The 14,223-nt window shown below is 48.8% G+C and overlaps 1 protein-coding gene across 2 annotated transcripts in view; it reads left to right on the top strand.

Annotated features, from left to right (window-relative positions):
- COG1 (component of oligomeric golgi complex 1) overlaps window positions 1-14,223 on the top strand; it is a 17,234-nt gene continuing 3,011 nt past the window's right edge. Inside the window, exons 1-11 of one of the 2 annotated variants that reach the window (XM_023211922.3) lie at window positions 1-395; window positions 4,503-4,747; window positions 4,897-5,078; window positions 5,220-5,390; window positions 7,976-8,132; window positions 8,673-8,883; window positions 9,216-10,007; window positions 10,810-10,956; window positions 11,453-11,614; window positions 13,350-13,477; window positions 13,962-14,070. In XM_023211922.3, the coding sequence (XP_023067690.2) occupies window positions 81-395; window positions 4,503-4,747; window positions 4,897-5,078; window positions 5,220-5,390; window positions 7,976-8,132; window positions 8,673-8,883; window positions 9,216-10,007; window positions 10,810-10,956; window positions 11,453-11,614; window positions 13,350-13,477; window positions 13,962-14,070 (2,619 nt within the window). In that variant the 5' untranslated portion in view covers window positions 1-80. Of the gene's footprint in view, window positions 396-4,482; window positions 4,748-4,896; window positions 5,079-5,219; window positions 5,391-7,975; window positions 8,133-8,672; window positions 8,884-9,215; window positions 10,008-10,809; window positions 10,957-11,452; window positions 11,615-13,349; window positions 13,478-13,961; window positions 14,071-14,223 lie in introns of both variants that reach the window. The other variant, XM_023211923.2, reaches the window with a different exon arrangement.

Consider the following 14,223-nt stretch of genomic DNA (forward strand, 5'->3'; position numbering starts at 1 on the left):
GCTTCCGCCCCCAACCAAGATGGCGGCGGGGGCGGGACTAAAAGGGAGTAAGTGGCTCGCCGGGGGCTGACGAGTGCACCATGGCGGCCGCTGCAGCCTCACCCGCGCTGAAGCGGCTGGATCTGCGCGACCCTGCGGCTCTTTTCGAGACGCACGGAGCGGAGGAGATCCGCGGGCTGGAGCGCCAGGTTCGGGCCGAGATCGAGCACAAGAAGGAGGAGCTGCGGCAGATGGTGGGCGAACGGTACCGCGACCTGATCGAGGCGGCCGACACCATCGGCCAGATGCGCCGCTGCGCCGTGGGGCTGGTGGACGCCGTGAAGGCCACTGACCAGTACTGCGCCCGCCTCCGCCAGGCCGGCTCGGCCGCACCCCGGCCATCGCGGGCCCCGCAGGTCAGTCCCCGTGTCCCCTCCCTGCGGCCCCGCAGGCGGGTCCCGGAGCCCCTGGCCTTGCAGGTCAACCCCGCCCCCCGCCGATCAGTTCCAGACCCCGCGAGTCCTCACCTTCCTTAGCCAGGAGAAGCTTACCCGCCCCACACCCTTTGGGCCCCCGTCAGGGAAGAATGCCAGCCTTCCTTGCACGGATGCGGCTGCTGATCCGTTCTGGAAATGCCATTCAGCAGTTTCTTCAGGCGTTTTCCCCGGACTTCCGGGCCTTGATTCCCACACCTCACTAGGCTCCTTTCAATTTCAGCGGAAAACGCCAGGGGTCTCTGTCTTGATGGTTCAGCTCTCCCCTATATAACTGATTTGTTTTTCTAAGACCACCAGAGTGGGCACAAAAGAACCAGCGAGTAGGCAAGGCTAAAAGCAAAACTGCAAATTTATTCTTTGGTCATCTAGCTTCAGGGACCGGAGCTGGGGGTGGGGGGGGGCGGAGTTTCTAATACAGTCCCAACAAGAGTGGGGGCTGAGAAAGCCCGCCCCCAGGCGCATCTGCTGGGAGCGACTTTTCTAGGAATGGAAGGGCAATAGGCGGGGCACGGGCATGTCGGGGGAGGGGGGGCGCTCCGCAGGTGCCACCAGGTAAATCTTGGTCTCCTCGGATTGACATCACCTGGTGCATGCCTGATTCATCTGCACCTTCCCGGGCGTCAGCTGCATTCTCGCCCACATGGGAAGAGTTGGTGGTGAAGAAGAACCCGGAAGTGAACCATCCTGCCTCCGTTAGTCCAAACAATAACATGTCCTGACATTGTTTTTCTCAGATTTCTCCCCTATGTTGACACCTGCCCTCCAAGTCATTTCTTCCCAACCTTCCCCTTATCCCCCCACAAAAATAACTTCCACAATCCCAAATAGCTCTTCCACCCTTTGGGAGTTGTTGAGGGTAGTACCAACCGTCAAGCCCTTACCTTTATGTATGTATGTGACTGGATCTCCCAAAGTGCTGGGATTACAGTCATGAGCCACCACACCCGGCCCTTACCTTTTAATAGCTGAACATTTTCATTTTAAGAACTGAGGCTTTTTTCATTCAGGTTATCCTTATCCCGTGTTCTTACCCGCAAACGCTATTGAGTAGATACGATGAGGAAGGATGGGAGGTAAACAAACACCTCCTCATATTGGAACTGCCACTTGCATTCCTGAGGAATATTTATTTATTTATTTATATTTATTTTTGAGACAGTCTCTCTCTGTCGCCCAGGCTGGAGTGCAGTGGTGCGATCTCAGCTCACTGCAACCTTTGCCTCCTGGGTTCAAGCGATTCTCCTGCCTCAGCCACCCGCGTAGCTGGGATTACAGGCACCTGCCACCACGCCTGACTAACTGTTGTATTTTCAGTAGAGACGGGGTTTCACTGTGTTGGCCAGGCTGGTCTCCAACACCTAACCTCATGTGATCCACCTGCCTCGGCCTCCCAAAGTGCTGGGATTGCAGGCGCGAGAGCCACTGCGCCCAGCCCCTTAAAGAATATAGACCTAGCAATGAACGAAGTGAAAGGGCATGGAGGGTGAAAAAGGTAAATAGGGAAGTTGTTTTTAACAGCCTGGGAGAACTTACTGGGACATAAAGAAATTGAAAAGTACAGTCTAACTCCAATTTGGAACTTTTTCATGCTACTTGAGCTTTACGGAAATCCTGGTCAGTAGACTGTACTGACACAATAGAACTATAGGAAGTTGCAAATAACTTGGCAGATTTTTTTAAATGAGTGACCTCATACCCCCCAAAGCTAACATTTAGTACATGTGTCCCCTTAGGTGGCCAGCCTTTGCTGTAACTGAGTCATGCTTCAAGGTTTCTTAAAACGCTAACTTGAATCATGCCTGATTTTAGAAATGTATTGATTTTCATAGTTGTTATATCTGATTTATTCTCGGTCAACCTCATGAAAATTTGAGTGTCTTCTTCGTTCACATGACAAAGAAACAGAAGTCCCCCAATTCCTGCTCTGAAGGAGCTTACAGTCTGGTCGAGGAAATAAATCCATGGAAACTTGACAAGAAAAAATGTAAAAAAATTTAGAACAAGAGGTCAGGCACTGTGGCTCATGCCAACACTTTGGGAGGCCAAGGCAGGTGGATCGCTTGATCACAGGAGTTTGAAACCAGCCTGGGCAACATGGTGAAATCCCATCTCTACAAAAAATACCAAAAAATGAGCAGGCATGGTGGCACATTCCTGTGGTCCCAGCTACTTGGCAGGCTGAAGTGGGAAGATCTCTTGAGCCCAAGAGGTCAAGGCTGTGGTGAGCCATGATCGCACCACTGCACTCCAGCCTGGGCAACAAAGTGAGACGCTGTCTCAGAAAAAAAAAAAAAAAAAAAGGCTGGGTGTGGTGGATCCCTTGAGGTCAGGAGTTCAAGACCAGCCTGGCCAACATGGTAAAACCCTGTCTCTACTAAAAATACAAAAATTAGCCAGGCATGGTGACACGCACCTGTAATCCCAGCTACGCAGGAGACTGAGGCAGGAGAATCATTGGAACCCAGGATGTTTGATTCCCAAAATAATTGTGTATATTTACCCCAGGAGTTCTGAAGGAAGTCAGTTTAGACTTGGGTAATTCTTAGTAAGGAGGGACCTTAAGGGCATGATGAGATTTGGAATTTAGGTTTCTTAGTCCATTTGTGCTGCTAGAACAAAATACCTGAGATTGGGCAATTTATAATACAAGTGTATTTTTTGCAGTTCTGGGTCCAAGATCAAGGCACTGGCCTTTGATGTCTGGTGAGGGCCTTCTTGGTGCATCCTCATGTGGGGGAAAGTAGAAGAGCCTAAAAGTTGCCTCCAGCCCTTTTATGAGGCACTAATTACCATTTGCTGTGGTTTGGATTTGTGTCCTGCCCACATCTCATGTTGAATTATAATCCCCAGTGTTGGAGGTGGGGCCTGGTGGGAGGTGGTTGGATCATGGAGAGGGATTTCCCTCTTTGGTCCTGTCTCATGATAGAGTTCTCATGAGATCTGGGTGCTTGACAGTGTATGGCACATCCTCCCACCTTCTTCCTGCTCGCGCCATGTAAGATGTGCCTGCTTTCCCTTCTGCCATGAGCATAAGTTTCCTGAGGCCTCCCCAACCGTGCTTCCTGTACAGCCTGTGGAACCGAGGGCCAACTAAACTCCTTTTCTTTATAAATTACCCAGTCTTGGGTTCCTTCCTTCCTCCCTCCCTCCCTTCCTTCCTTTCTTTGACAGAGCCTTGCTCTGTTGCCCAGGCTGGGGTGCAATTGCGCATTCTCGGCTCAACTGCAGCCTCTGCCTCCCAGGTTCAAGCAATTCTCCTGCCTCAGCTTCCCAAGTAGCTGGGAGTACAGGTGTGCACCACTATGCCCAGCTAATTTTTGTATTTTTAGTGGAGACAGGGTTTCACCATGTTGGCCAGGCTGGTCTCAAACTCCTAACCTCAAGTGATCTGCCCACCTCGGCCTCCCAAAGTGCTGGGATTACAGGCATGAGCCACCACACCTGGCCTCAGGTATTTCTTTATAGCAGTGTGAGAATGGACTAATACGCTGTTCATGAGGGGGTTGTTTGCGGGAGAGAAAATCCTGAAGTAAGGATAGACTGAGATGAGTAGAGTCCTAAAGACTGAACCAGATGGTGGCTTTGTGCAGTCAGTACCTTCCTTGGTGAAGAGGAATAGTCAGCAAAGAAGTCCATGGTGCCCCCCCCAAAGAAACAGAAGAAAAAGTAGGAAGGCTGAACATCAGAAAAGGATGGAGAAAGCTCACATGAGAAGTAGTCCACAGGGCTTCATGCCATCGAAGCAGCAAGAGGATCACTGATAACCAGATGGTGAGATGAAAGTTCACCTCTCCATGGGGCTGAGCAAAAATGCATGTGTGTGTAGGAAAAACTATGGGATCTTACAACACTCCTGACTCCGGCAACTCTTCTACACTGGGCTTTGATGACTTGCTGAGTTGCACTGAATCCAGCTTAATAGAAGTTTTATATCCTTAAATACCCCCAGATTTCTTCCCAAGCCTACAGAACACTGAGATTGCTTTTGTTCGTTCTTCTGGTTTAGTTCTGTGCCTTCCCCTGCAGCCACAGCAGCCATCCCAGGAGAAGTTCTACAGCATGGCTGCCCAGATCAAGCTACTCTTAGAAATTCCTGAGAAGATCTGGAGCTCAATGGAAGCCTCTCAGTATCTCCATGCCACACAGCTCTACCTGCTCTGCTGCCACCTTCACAACCTGCTCCAGCTGGATTCTTCTAGTTCCCGATACAGTCCCGTCCTCTCCCGTTTTCCTATACTCATCCGGCAGGTGGCAGCTGCCAGCCACTTCCGGTAAGTGGATCCAGCATAAAGAGCTTCTCTGGTGGTGGCCAAGATTCACACTATAGATTTATGGAGTTTGTCTTCTTTCCTGATGTACCAAAGCTCTTTACCCAAGATGTGAAAAATATCCTGGTGACCTTTGTCATCCTTTTTTTTAGGTCAACTATTCTGCATGAAAGCAAGATGTTGCTCAAATGCCAAACCGTGTCTGACCAAGCTGTGGCCGAGGCCCTGTGCTCTATGATGCTCTTAGAAGAAAGCTCTCCTCGCCAAGCCCTCACAGACTTCCTGCTGGCCAGAAAGGCAACTATTCAGAAACTTCTCAACCAGCCACACCATGGTGGGTGTGGCTTCTGGCCAACATTTGGTCCTTAAACATGGGATGGAGAAGGGTGAGCTGCGGGAGATAGAAGCCTCCAGAGCATCCTCTCTGTCTTTCACTTTGGGAAAGGTAATCAAAGAGGATGGTTTCTTCTTTTAGGTGCTGGTATCAAGGCTCAGATTTGCTCATTAGTGGAGTTGCTGGCCACCACTCTGAAGCAAGCTCATGCCCTCTTCTACACTTTGCCAGAAGGACTGCTTCCAGATCCGGCCCTGCCATGTGGCTTGCTCTTCTCTACTCTGGAGACCATCACAGGCCAGCAGTCTGCCGGTGAGCTCTTAGCCAAGCTGTGTAAATTCTGGTTCACTCAACTGATAATTTGCTCAGCATCTACCATGTGCCAGCCACCATGCTAGGCTCTGGGGATGGAGCAGTGAACTGGACAAATAGAGACCCCTCCTTCATCGAGGCCACAGTTGAGTGGTAGAAGCAGGTATCAGACTCACAAATATGTGAATATCCATTTAGTGTCAATATTGGTCATTGCTAGAAAGACTAAGTACAAGTTGCCTTGGGAACATTGAATGGAAGGAACTCATCAAGGTCAGAGGCTTCCCTGGAGAAGCCTTTAACCTGAAAGCTGAAGGTTGAGTGGAAGTCACTTAGGTGAAAAAGGCAAGGAACAGGCTTCCAGGCAAAGGGAAGACGATGTGCAAAGATCCTGAGGCGAGGAGAAACTGTAAGACAGCCAGTGAGGCTGAGATGTACTGGGTGAGGGGGAGAGCTGTTTGAGCAGAGACTGGAGGTGGGGCCAGGGGCCGGATAATGCCCAGCCTTGTGAGCAAGGCTAGGGCATTTAGACTTTATCCAAAGAACAATGGAAGCCTCCTGGGACCTTCCAGGCTTGGTGTGGACCCTATGTTATATGTGCCCGTGCATCCCATACTTTTATTTGGTAGCATTTATCTCAACTGAAATGAAATAAATGCATTTGGCTTTTAGGTGGCAATAGATCCCCTTGGGGCTAGAACAGATGCCGAGAGCTCACTTAGGAGGCTGTTGCCACGATCCAGGTGTCAGCCGCTGGAGCTTGGGTTACGAAGGAACAGTAGAGACGAAGCTAATTGCACAGCTCGGACATCTTTGTAGGAGGAGAGGATGTGGTAACAGATTGGCTATAAGGATGTGAGAAGGGAGGTGACCAAGTAAAGTAGAAAAGGAGCTGGTTGGAAGCGGCTGATGACGGGTTCACTTTGCAATGGCCCAGTGCTGTGGCTTACATCTATTATCCCAGCACTTTGGAAGCCTAGGTAGTCCAGGAGTTTGAGATCGGCCTGGGCAGCATAGTGAGACCCCATCTCTACAAAAGATACGCACTTGCTGGGTGTGCTGGCATGCCCTTGTGGTCCCAGCTATTTGGGAGGCTGAGGCAGAAGGATCGTTTGAGCCAGGGAGGTTGAGACTGAAGTGAGCAGTGACTGTGCCACTGCATTGCTGCCTGGGTGGCAGAGTGAGAACCTGTCTTAAAAAAGGAGAGAGAGAAAACGTTGCATTGGCGATGCCTGGGGCCTTGGAATGGGACTGTGAAGTGGGCAGGTGCCTGAGAGTCCAGAACAGATCGCTGGGAGGTCTGGTTGGAGACATACTGTTGTGCATCTGCATGTGGCTGTTATTTCAAGCTGTGGGAATCGATGACATCATCAGTAAGAAGCGATGACAGAGGACTCTGCCTTATGGAACTCCAGCAATCCAAGGTCAAATGGAGGTGTCAGCAAAATTGACAAAGGAGATACAGCCAAAGGTAGAAAGGAAACAGAAGAGTGTGGTGGTGGCCAAGTGGCTGTTTCCAGAGAGAGGTGCTTATTGTCGCCTCATCTTAGCTCACTTTATCTTTCAACTCCACCTCCTTATGCTTCACTTTCCCTCTACGTGCTTACATTTAGTACCTCATCCCACTCAGGAAGGGTGGGTACTGGCTGACTTGTCATGGCTTTAGAAAGCAGTACAAGGGGCCTTGGGAGGGCCCTGGGTTTCAAACTCTGGAGCGTGCCTTATACTCAGAACACAGTGAATGAGGCCTCCCAGAGTTGCACAGTGCAGGCCTGTCCCCTTCTTGACAGGTCACCTCTGAAGAGCTATGAATGACTCAGTTAATCAGGATAAGCAGTCATCGATTCTTTCCTTCCATCTTTAAGGGAGGTAGGAGGATTGAGAGGAAAGGGAAGCCGTAAAATTACCTTTTACTTTTTTGACAACTTAAGTTCTACTTTGAAAACCCCCAGAAACAAAACAAAACAAAACAAAACCCAGGACTGCACAGCACTCATTTCTTCTTTCTACTCTTTTGATCCCTGTTTTTTTTCCTCCTGATCTTTGCCATTCTTCTCAACCAACAGAATGACCAGAGTTGTGGGGTGGCTGCCACACTCCCTGATGGGACCTCACATGTGTCCTGTACTTTCTCTTTCCTTGTATTTCAGAAGTCCAGTTTGACTTTCCACAGGAAAACTTGATGAGTTTTGGAAATTCCTTCTAAGTCCATCTTTTATTTATTTATTTTTTTGGAGATAGGGTCTCGCTTTGTTGCCCAGGCTGGACTGTAGTGGCACAATCATGGGTCACTGCAGCCTCGACCTCCTGGGCTCAAGTGATCCTCCTACCTCAGCCTCCCAAGTAGCTGCAACTACAGGTGTGCACCATGACGCCTGGCTAATTTTGTTTCCTTTCTGTAGGGGTGAGGTTTCACTGTGTTGCCCAGGCTGGTCTTGAATTCCTGGGCTCAAGCACTCCACCTGCCTCAGCCTCCCAAAGTGCTAGGATTATAGGCATGAGCCACTGTGCCCGACCTAACTCCCTGTTTTAATGTACGCTTCAAAGGGTGGCCTAGATGGCCTCTTACTTGGCCTTCTCTTTAGGAAAGGGCACTGGTGTCCTGCAGGAAGAGATGAAACTCTGCAGCTGGTTTAAACACCTGCCGGCGTCCATCGTCGAGTTCCAGCCAACACTCCGAACTCTTGCACATCCCATCAGCCAGGAATACCTGAAAGACACACTGCAGAAATGGATCCACATGTAAGTAGCCAGAAAGAGCTTCCCTGCCGCTGGCAGGAACCACCCATGCAGCCTTGTACGGGGCATCATGAGGGTCAGCAAGGCATGTGCAGAAAGCCTGTCCTGGATAGCGTGCTGCCCATCAGCCACTTACTCTGTGGCCCATTGCCACCTCTGAGGTCATTCAGCACCCACCAGGGGAGAACCAAGAAGGAATTTGTCTTTCAAAAGGTTATGTGGGAGTTTTAAATTCTCTTTACGTGAAAGTTCTGCAACTCCTGTTTTTACTTAATGCATTGGTTTTGTAAGCCATTCCACAGAGTCCAGACTTCCTTATATCCTCGGGGAAGCAAGGGTAGGTCTGGTGTGGGCAACAGGCTGCATGCCCCAACCCAGCCTAAAGGCTCTGTGTTGCTACAGATCTATCAGTCCTGAGACACATAGGTATTTATCTATTGGAACTCAGATAAGAGATTGTCAAATGGGATTCTGAGGTTTTTCTTAATGAAGATGTGAACACCATGCCTCTGATGGAGCCCAAAGAAAACGATTCTGTTGCAGGTGTAATGAAGACATTAAAAATGGGGTCAGCAACCTGCTCATGTACGTGAAGAGCATGAAGGGCCTCGCGGGAATCCGGGACGCTATGTGGGAGTTACTCACCAATGAGTCCACCAATCACAGCTGGGATGTGCTGTGTCGGCGGCTTCTGGAGAAGCCGCTTTTGTTCTGGGAAGATATGATGCAGCAACTGTTCCTTGACCGATTACAGGTGAGCTGGACAGTCACATGGTCTACCTGTTTTATGGCCAATCCTAGTGGTATTTTGACAGTCTTGCGAGACTTCCGTCACTTCCCAAGTATATTCTTTTCCTGCTTAGTAACAGATACAGAGTCTAGAGCTGAAAATACACTAGGCCTCTGTCACTTGGTCGGGAATGGGCCCATGTTTGTCAATAATGGCTTTATTCTCTGCCAACACCATGCCATCTTTCTGAAGATGGTGAACCTTCTGAATGCTAGGATAAATTACCATTTGGTATTCTTGTTTTGAAGCGTCCTTAAAGGAACTGTGATTAGAACTCTTCCCTCATTCTCTTTCAGACTCTGACAAAGGAAGGCTTTGACTCTATCTCCAGTAGCTCCAAGGAGCTCCTGGTTTCAGCTTTGCAGGAACTTGAAAGCAGCACCAGCAACTCCCCTTCAAATAAGCACATCCACTTTGACTACAACATGTCGCTCTTCCTCTGGTCCGAGAGTCCTAACGACCTGCCTTCCGACGCGGCCTGGGTCAACGTGGCAAACCGGGCTCAGTTTGCCAGTAGCGGCCTCTCCATGAAAGCACAAGCCATTAGCCCTTGTGTACAGAACTTCTGTTCTGCCCTGGATTCTAAGCTGAAGGTTAAACTAGATGACCTCCTGGCTTACCTCCCCTCTGATGACGCGTCACTGCCCAGGGACGTTTCTCCCACACAGGCCAAGAGCTCTGCTTTTGACAGATACGCAGACGCAGGGACCGTGCAGGAGATGCTGCGGACTCAGTCCGTGGCGTGCATCAAGCACATCGTGGACTGCATCCGGGCAGAGCTGCAGAGCATTGAAGAAGGTGTGCAAGGGCAACAGGATGCCCTCAACAGTGCTAAGCTGCACTCAGTTCTTTTCATGGCCAGACTCTGCCAGTCCCTGGGAGAGCTGTGCCCCCATCTGAAGCAGTGCATCCTGGGAAAATCAGAGAGCTCAGAGAAACCAGCAAGGGAGCTTCGGGCTCTGAGAAAACAGGGAAAGGTGAAAACTCAGGAAATCATTCCTACACAGGCCAAGTGGCAAGAGGTTAAAGAAGTACTCCTCCAGCAGAGCGTGATGGGCTACCGGGTCTGGAGCACTGCAGTTGTGAAAGTGAGTGATATAACTTCTTCTTACCCCTGTCTTGTCTCACTTTTGTCATATTCCAGTCTTGCCAACCTCAATCAGTTCCTTCAGTAGTAAAGGCAAAACATTTCTTATTTCATACAGTTATTTTATCTCTGCCAGAAAGTTCAGTAAAAACTTTTTCATTCATTTTTAGCTTAGATTCTGTAGACAGAAAAGCTGCAGTTTTTCCTTGCATCAGATGAGAATGAAAGACTTTCTGCCTGTATTTCCTCTCTTTAACCTAAATATCATATTCCCAGTAGTCTCCACTTGTACCTTAAGAGGGGTATTTGGGCCAGGCATGGTGGCTCATACCTGTAATCCTAGCACTTTGGGAGGCTGAGATGGGTGGATTGTGTGAACCCAGGAATTCAAGACCAGCCTGGGCAACATGATGAAACCCCCTCTCTACAAAAAGTACAGAAATGATTCTGGTATGGTAGTGCATGCCTGTAGTCCCAGTTACTTGGGAAACTGAGGCAGGAGCATTGCCTGAGCCCAGGAGGTTGAGGCTGCAGTGAGCCGTGATTGCGCCACTGCAGTCAGCCTGGGAGAAGAGCAAGACCCTGTCTCAAAAAAAAAGAAGTGGTATATGACATTTGTAGGGTAGTTAGCAACAAAATTCCCAGGGCTGATATCATTGATAATTAGCCAAAAGAGGACGGATACCATCACTGTTCCTACAACTTCAGCAGCTTGGGCTGTTCTCAGACTTATGCAGATTGTTTTAAAGAAACTCTACAGAGGATCTGAGTGGCTCATATGGATATTTGCCTTTTATTACCAGGTTTTGATTCATGGATTCACCCAGTCATTACTTCTAGATGATGCTGGCTCAGTCCTGGCCACAGCCACCAGCTGGGATGAGCTAGAAATTCAAGAGGAGGCAGAGTCTGGCAGCAGCGTCACATCCAAGATCCGACTCCCTGCACAGGTGAGCAGGTCCCATCCCAGCAGGCACCATGGGCTGAAAAAGGGAATATAACTGCTCTGTGGAAAAGAAGAAAGATTTTAGAAAATCATTCAACATACAACTGAGGAATCGCTGAAAATAACATCTGTAACTTTCTACTATGGGGCACAGTAGATGTAGGGCTAAGCAAATGGCAGACTGTTCCAGAAGTCAGTTAACCATTCTTTCCTTTTGTAGCATAGGCTCTGTGCTAATTAGAGAACCACTTACTTGCGGTGAAATCAGCAGCATAAAACACAGGCATCTCTGCTAGATCAGTCTCAGACCGCAGAGGGGGTAACAGCAAATTGCACTTAACCAGGGTCCTTGTGTCTGCTCAACAGTCTGCCCATAAGAAGTGTTGCTGAGAGGGGCCAAAGTCCTGGCAAACAGGCCTTGTAAGATTAAGTGGGTTCACTTTCACGGTGTGTCATTTAATTGGTGCAGTTGGCAATGTGACATTTCTTTGTTCTTTTAGCCATCCTGGTATGTACAGTCCTTCCTGTTTAGCTTATGCCAGGAAGTTAATCGGGTTGGAGGCCATGCCTTGCCAAAGGTGACATTACAGGAGATGCTGAAAAGCTGTATGGTTCAAGTAGTAGCTGCCTATGAGAAACTTTCCGAAGAAAAACAGATTAAGGTAGGTGTCTGAATGTTTGCCCATTAAAAACACAAATTAAACAAAACAAAACCTTAGTTTTTGTCTTGGGTTTGAGCAATTCACATCAAAGACTCAGACTGTTAAGGATCACCCAGCCCAGGCATCGGGTCCTGTAAAAATGCTCTATCTTAGGAGTGGCCCCCAGCGCTGTGAGTTTACTTACACCCATTCTAAAGAGTCGAGCAGATCTTCGCTAAGAAGGCAGCTCAGCACAGATGGAAAGACCAAGACCCAGAACTTTGGGAGGCTGAGGTGGGAGGATGGCTTTAGCTTGGGAGTTTGAGGCTGCAGTGAGCTATGATCACACCACTGCACTCCAGCCTGGGCGACGAAGCAAGACCCTGTCTCTTAAAAAGACAAAACAAAAAAATCAAGAAAACAATGAAAAGGATCAGAGCTTCAAAATAAAAGACCTAGCTTCCAGCCTCAGTGCTGCCACTTGTTCACTGGCGGCTCCGGGCAAATCATTAACCTCTGTTTCCTCAGGACCAAATGTGATCCTGTAGATAAACTGCTCAGTGGTTTCCTCACTTGTAAAAGGCAGACAGCCCCTCCCCGTCCCAGCCACAGCACACCTACCTCAGGGGTGTCGGTGGGGAGTTAGAGAATGGTTGCCTGCCACACAGGGTGACACACAGAGGTGCTCGCTTACAGGGAGTTCGTCTCCCAACCCCTCACACCACTTTCACTGTCTAGGAAGCGTTCTGCCCTTGGTGTATAATCCCATTTCATTTGTAACTTTTTTTTTTTCTGAGACAAAATCTTACTGTCACCCAGGCTGGAATACAGGGGCGCCATCTGGCTCACTGCAACCTCATCCTCCCGGGCTCAGGAGTCTCCCACCTCAGCCTCCCAAATAGCTGGGACCACAAGGCATGCGCCAGCACACCTAATTTTTTTGTATATTTTGTAGAGACAGGTTTTGCGATTTTGCCCAGGCTGGTCTCAAACTCCTGGGTGCAAGTCTCTCGTTTCGGCCTCCCAAAGTGCTGGGACTATGGGCAGGAGCCACCGCGCCTGGCCAGTAACGTTTTTTAAGAAGGAGCATGTCAGGCACGGTGACTGACACCTGTAATCCCAGTACTTTGGGAGGCCAAGGCAGACAGATCACTTGAGGCCAGTAGTTCGAGGTGAGCCTGGCCAACATGGTGAAACCCCATCTCTACTAAAAACGCAAAAATCAGCTGGGCGTGGTGGCATACATCTGTAGTCCCAGCTACTCAGGAGCCTGAGGCAGGAGAATCACTTGAACCTGGGAGGCGGAGGGTGCAGTGAGCCCAGATTGTGCCACTGCACTCCAGCCTGGGCAACAGGGTGAGACTCCATCTCAAAAAAAAAAAAAAAAAAAAAAAGTCCCAAGAAGGAACAAATCCTGATTTTGGAAAGAATTCAGTAAGTCTTCTCTAATGAGCTTCTTCGAAATACTTCTCCTTCATGCAAGGAGCCTTTTTTTTTCCCTTTAGAACAACCATTTACAGCATCTGAGGCCTTTTTTAAGGGCCATTTCTCTTCCCTGCTGTTAGGTTTTTAATTTTAAGATCAAGTTTCTAACATAACTTGTTTTGTTGTTGTGAGATTAAACTGACCATATGAGTATTAAAACCATCTGCTTCCGAATAGCAAGCTGAAACTCAACCAAAACATGAAGCTGTTTATTACGCTCACATAACAAGTCCTCTCTCTTCATGGGTGGGGACCGGGAATTCATTTGCAGAAAGAAGGTGCATTTCCAGTCACCCAGAACCGGGCGCTGCAGCTGCTTTATGATCTGCGTTACCTCAACATTGTTCTGACAGCCAAGGCTGATGAGGTGAAGAGTGGCCGGAGCAAGCCAGACTCCAGGTGTCGTATCCTCTATGAGCTATATCAAGGCAGTCTCTTCCAAAAGCAGATAGTCCCTTTGCTGGGAAGCCACCAGAGTCAGCCTGTTATACAGCACATTCATTGTGTTTGTTTTGAACAGTAAGTGCTCATATTACCCGCAAGTTAAATAATGGCCGCCTGCTGGATAAATGCCATGGTCAAGTGAAATAGGTGGACTCTCATTCCTCTCTCTTCTGAGTCAGCCTGGCAGCTGCTGAGTATCATTTGAGCACTTAGTGCTCTTCTTATAGACAGAAGAGGGGGAAGGGGTGGGCTTCACTTAGACACGATGTCAGGTTGAAACTCTTGAGGGTGACTTAAGCACTATCACCAGTGACAAATGTACTAAGCCAACAACTACGTAGAATAAAATCCAACTCTAAGATTTCTACAGCAGTAGGATATTATGATTGTTTTTGATCTTAAAAAATGTGGACAGTAATGATCCTAATCCTTTTCTCAGAATTGAGAAAGTGACTGACCACCTGGAAGCGCTCATTGATCCATTTGACCTGGACGTTTTCACACCACACCTTAACAGCAACCTTCATCGCCTGGTGCAGCGAACTTCTGTGAGTCAAATCAAAAACATGCTCAGTGCGAATCAAGTGCCACAGGCTGAAATTACAAAATTAACCTGCTCCAGCACGTAATACTCCAGGATGCAGCGTAGGGAGGGGGATAAGACACAAATAGCTGAGTGTAGTTACGAGGGCTGAAAGAGA

Source organism: Piliocolobus tephrosceles, chromosome 16 (assembly GCF_002776525.5).
Source record: "Piliocolobus tephrosceles isolate RC106 chromosome 16, ASM277652v3, whole genome shotgun sequence".
In the NCBI taxonomy this organism is placed as follows: Eukaryota; Metazoa; Chordata; class Mammalia; order Primates; family Cercopithecidae; genus Piliocolobus; species Piliocolobus tephrosceles.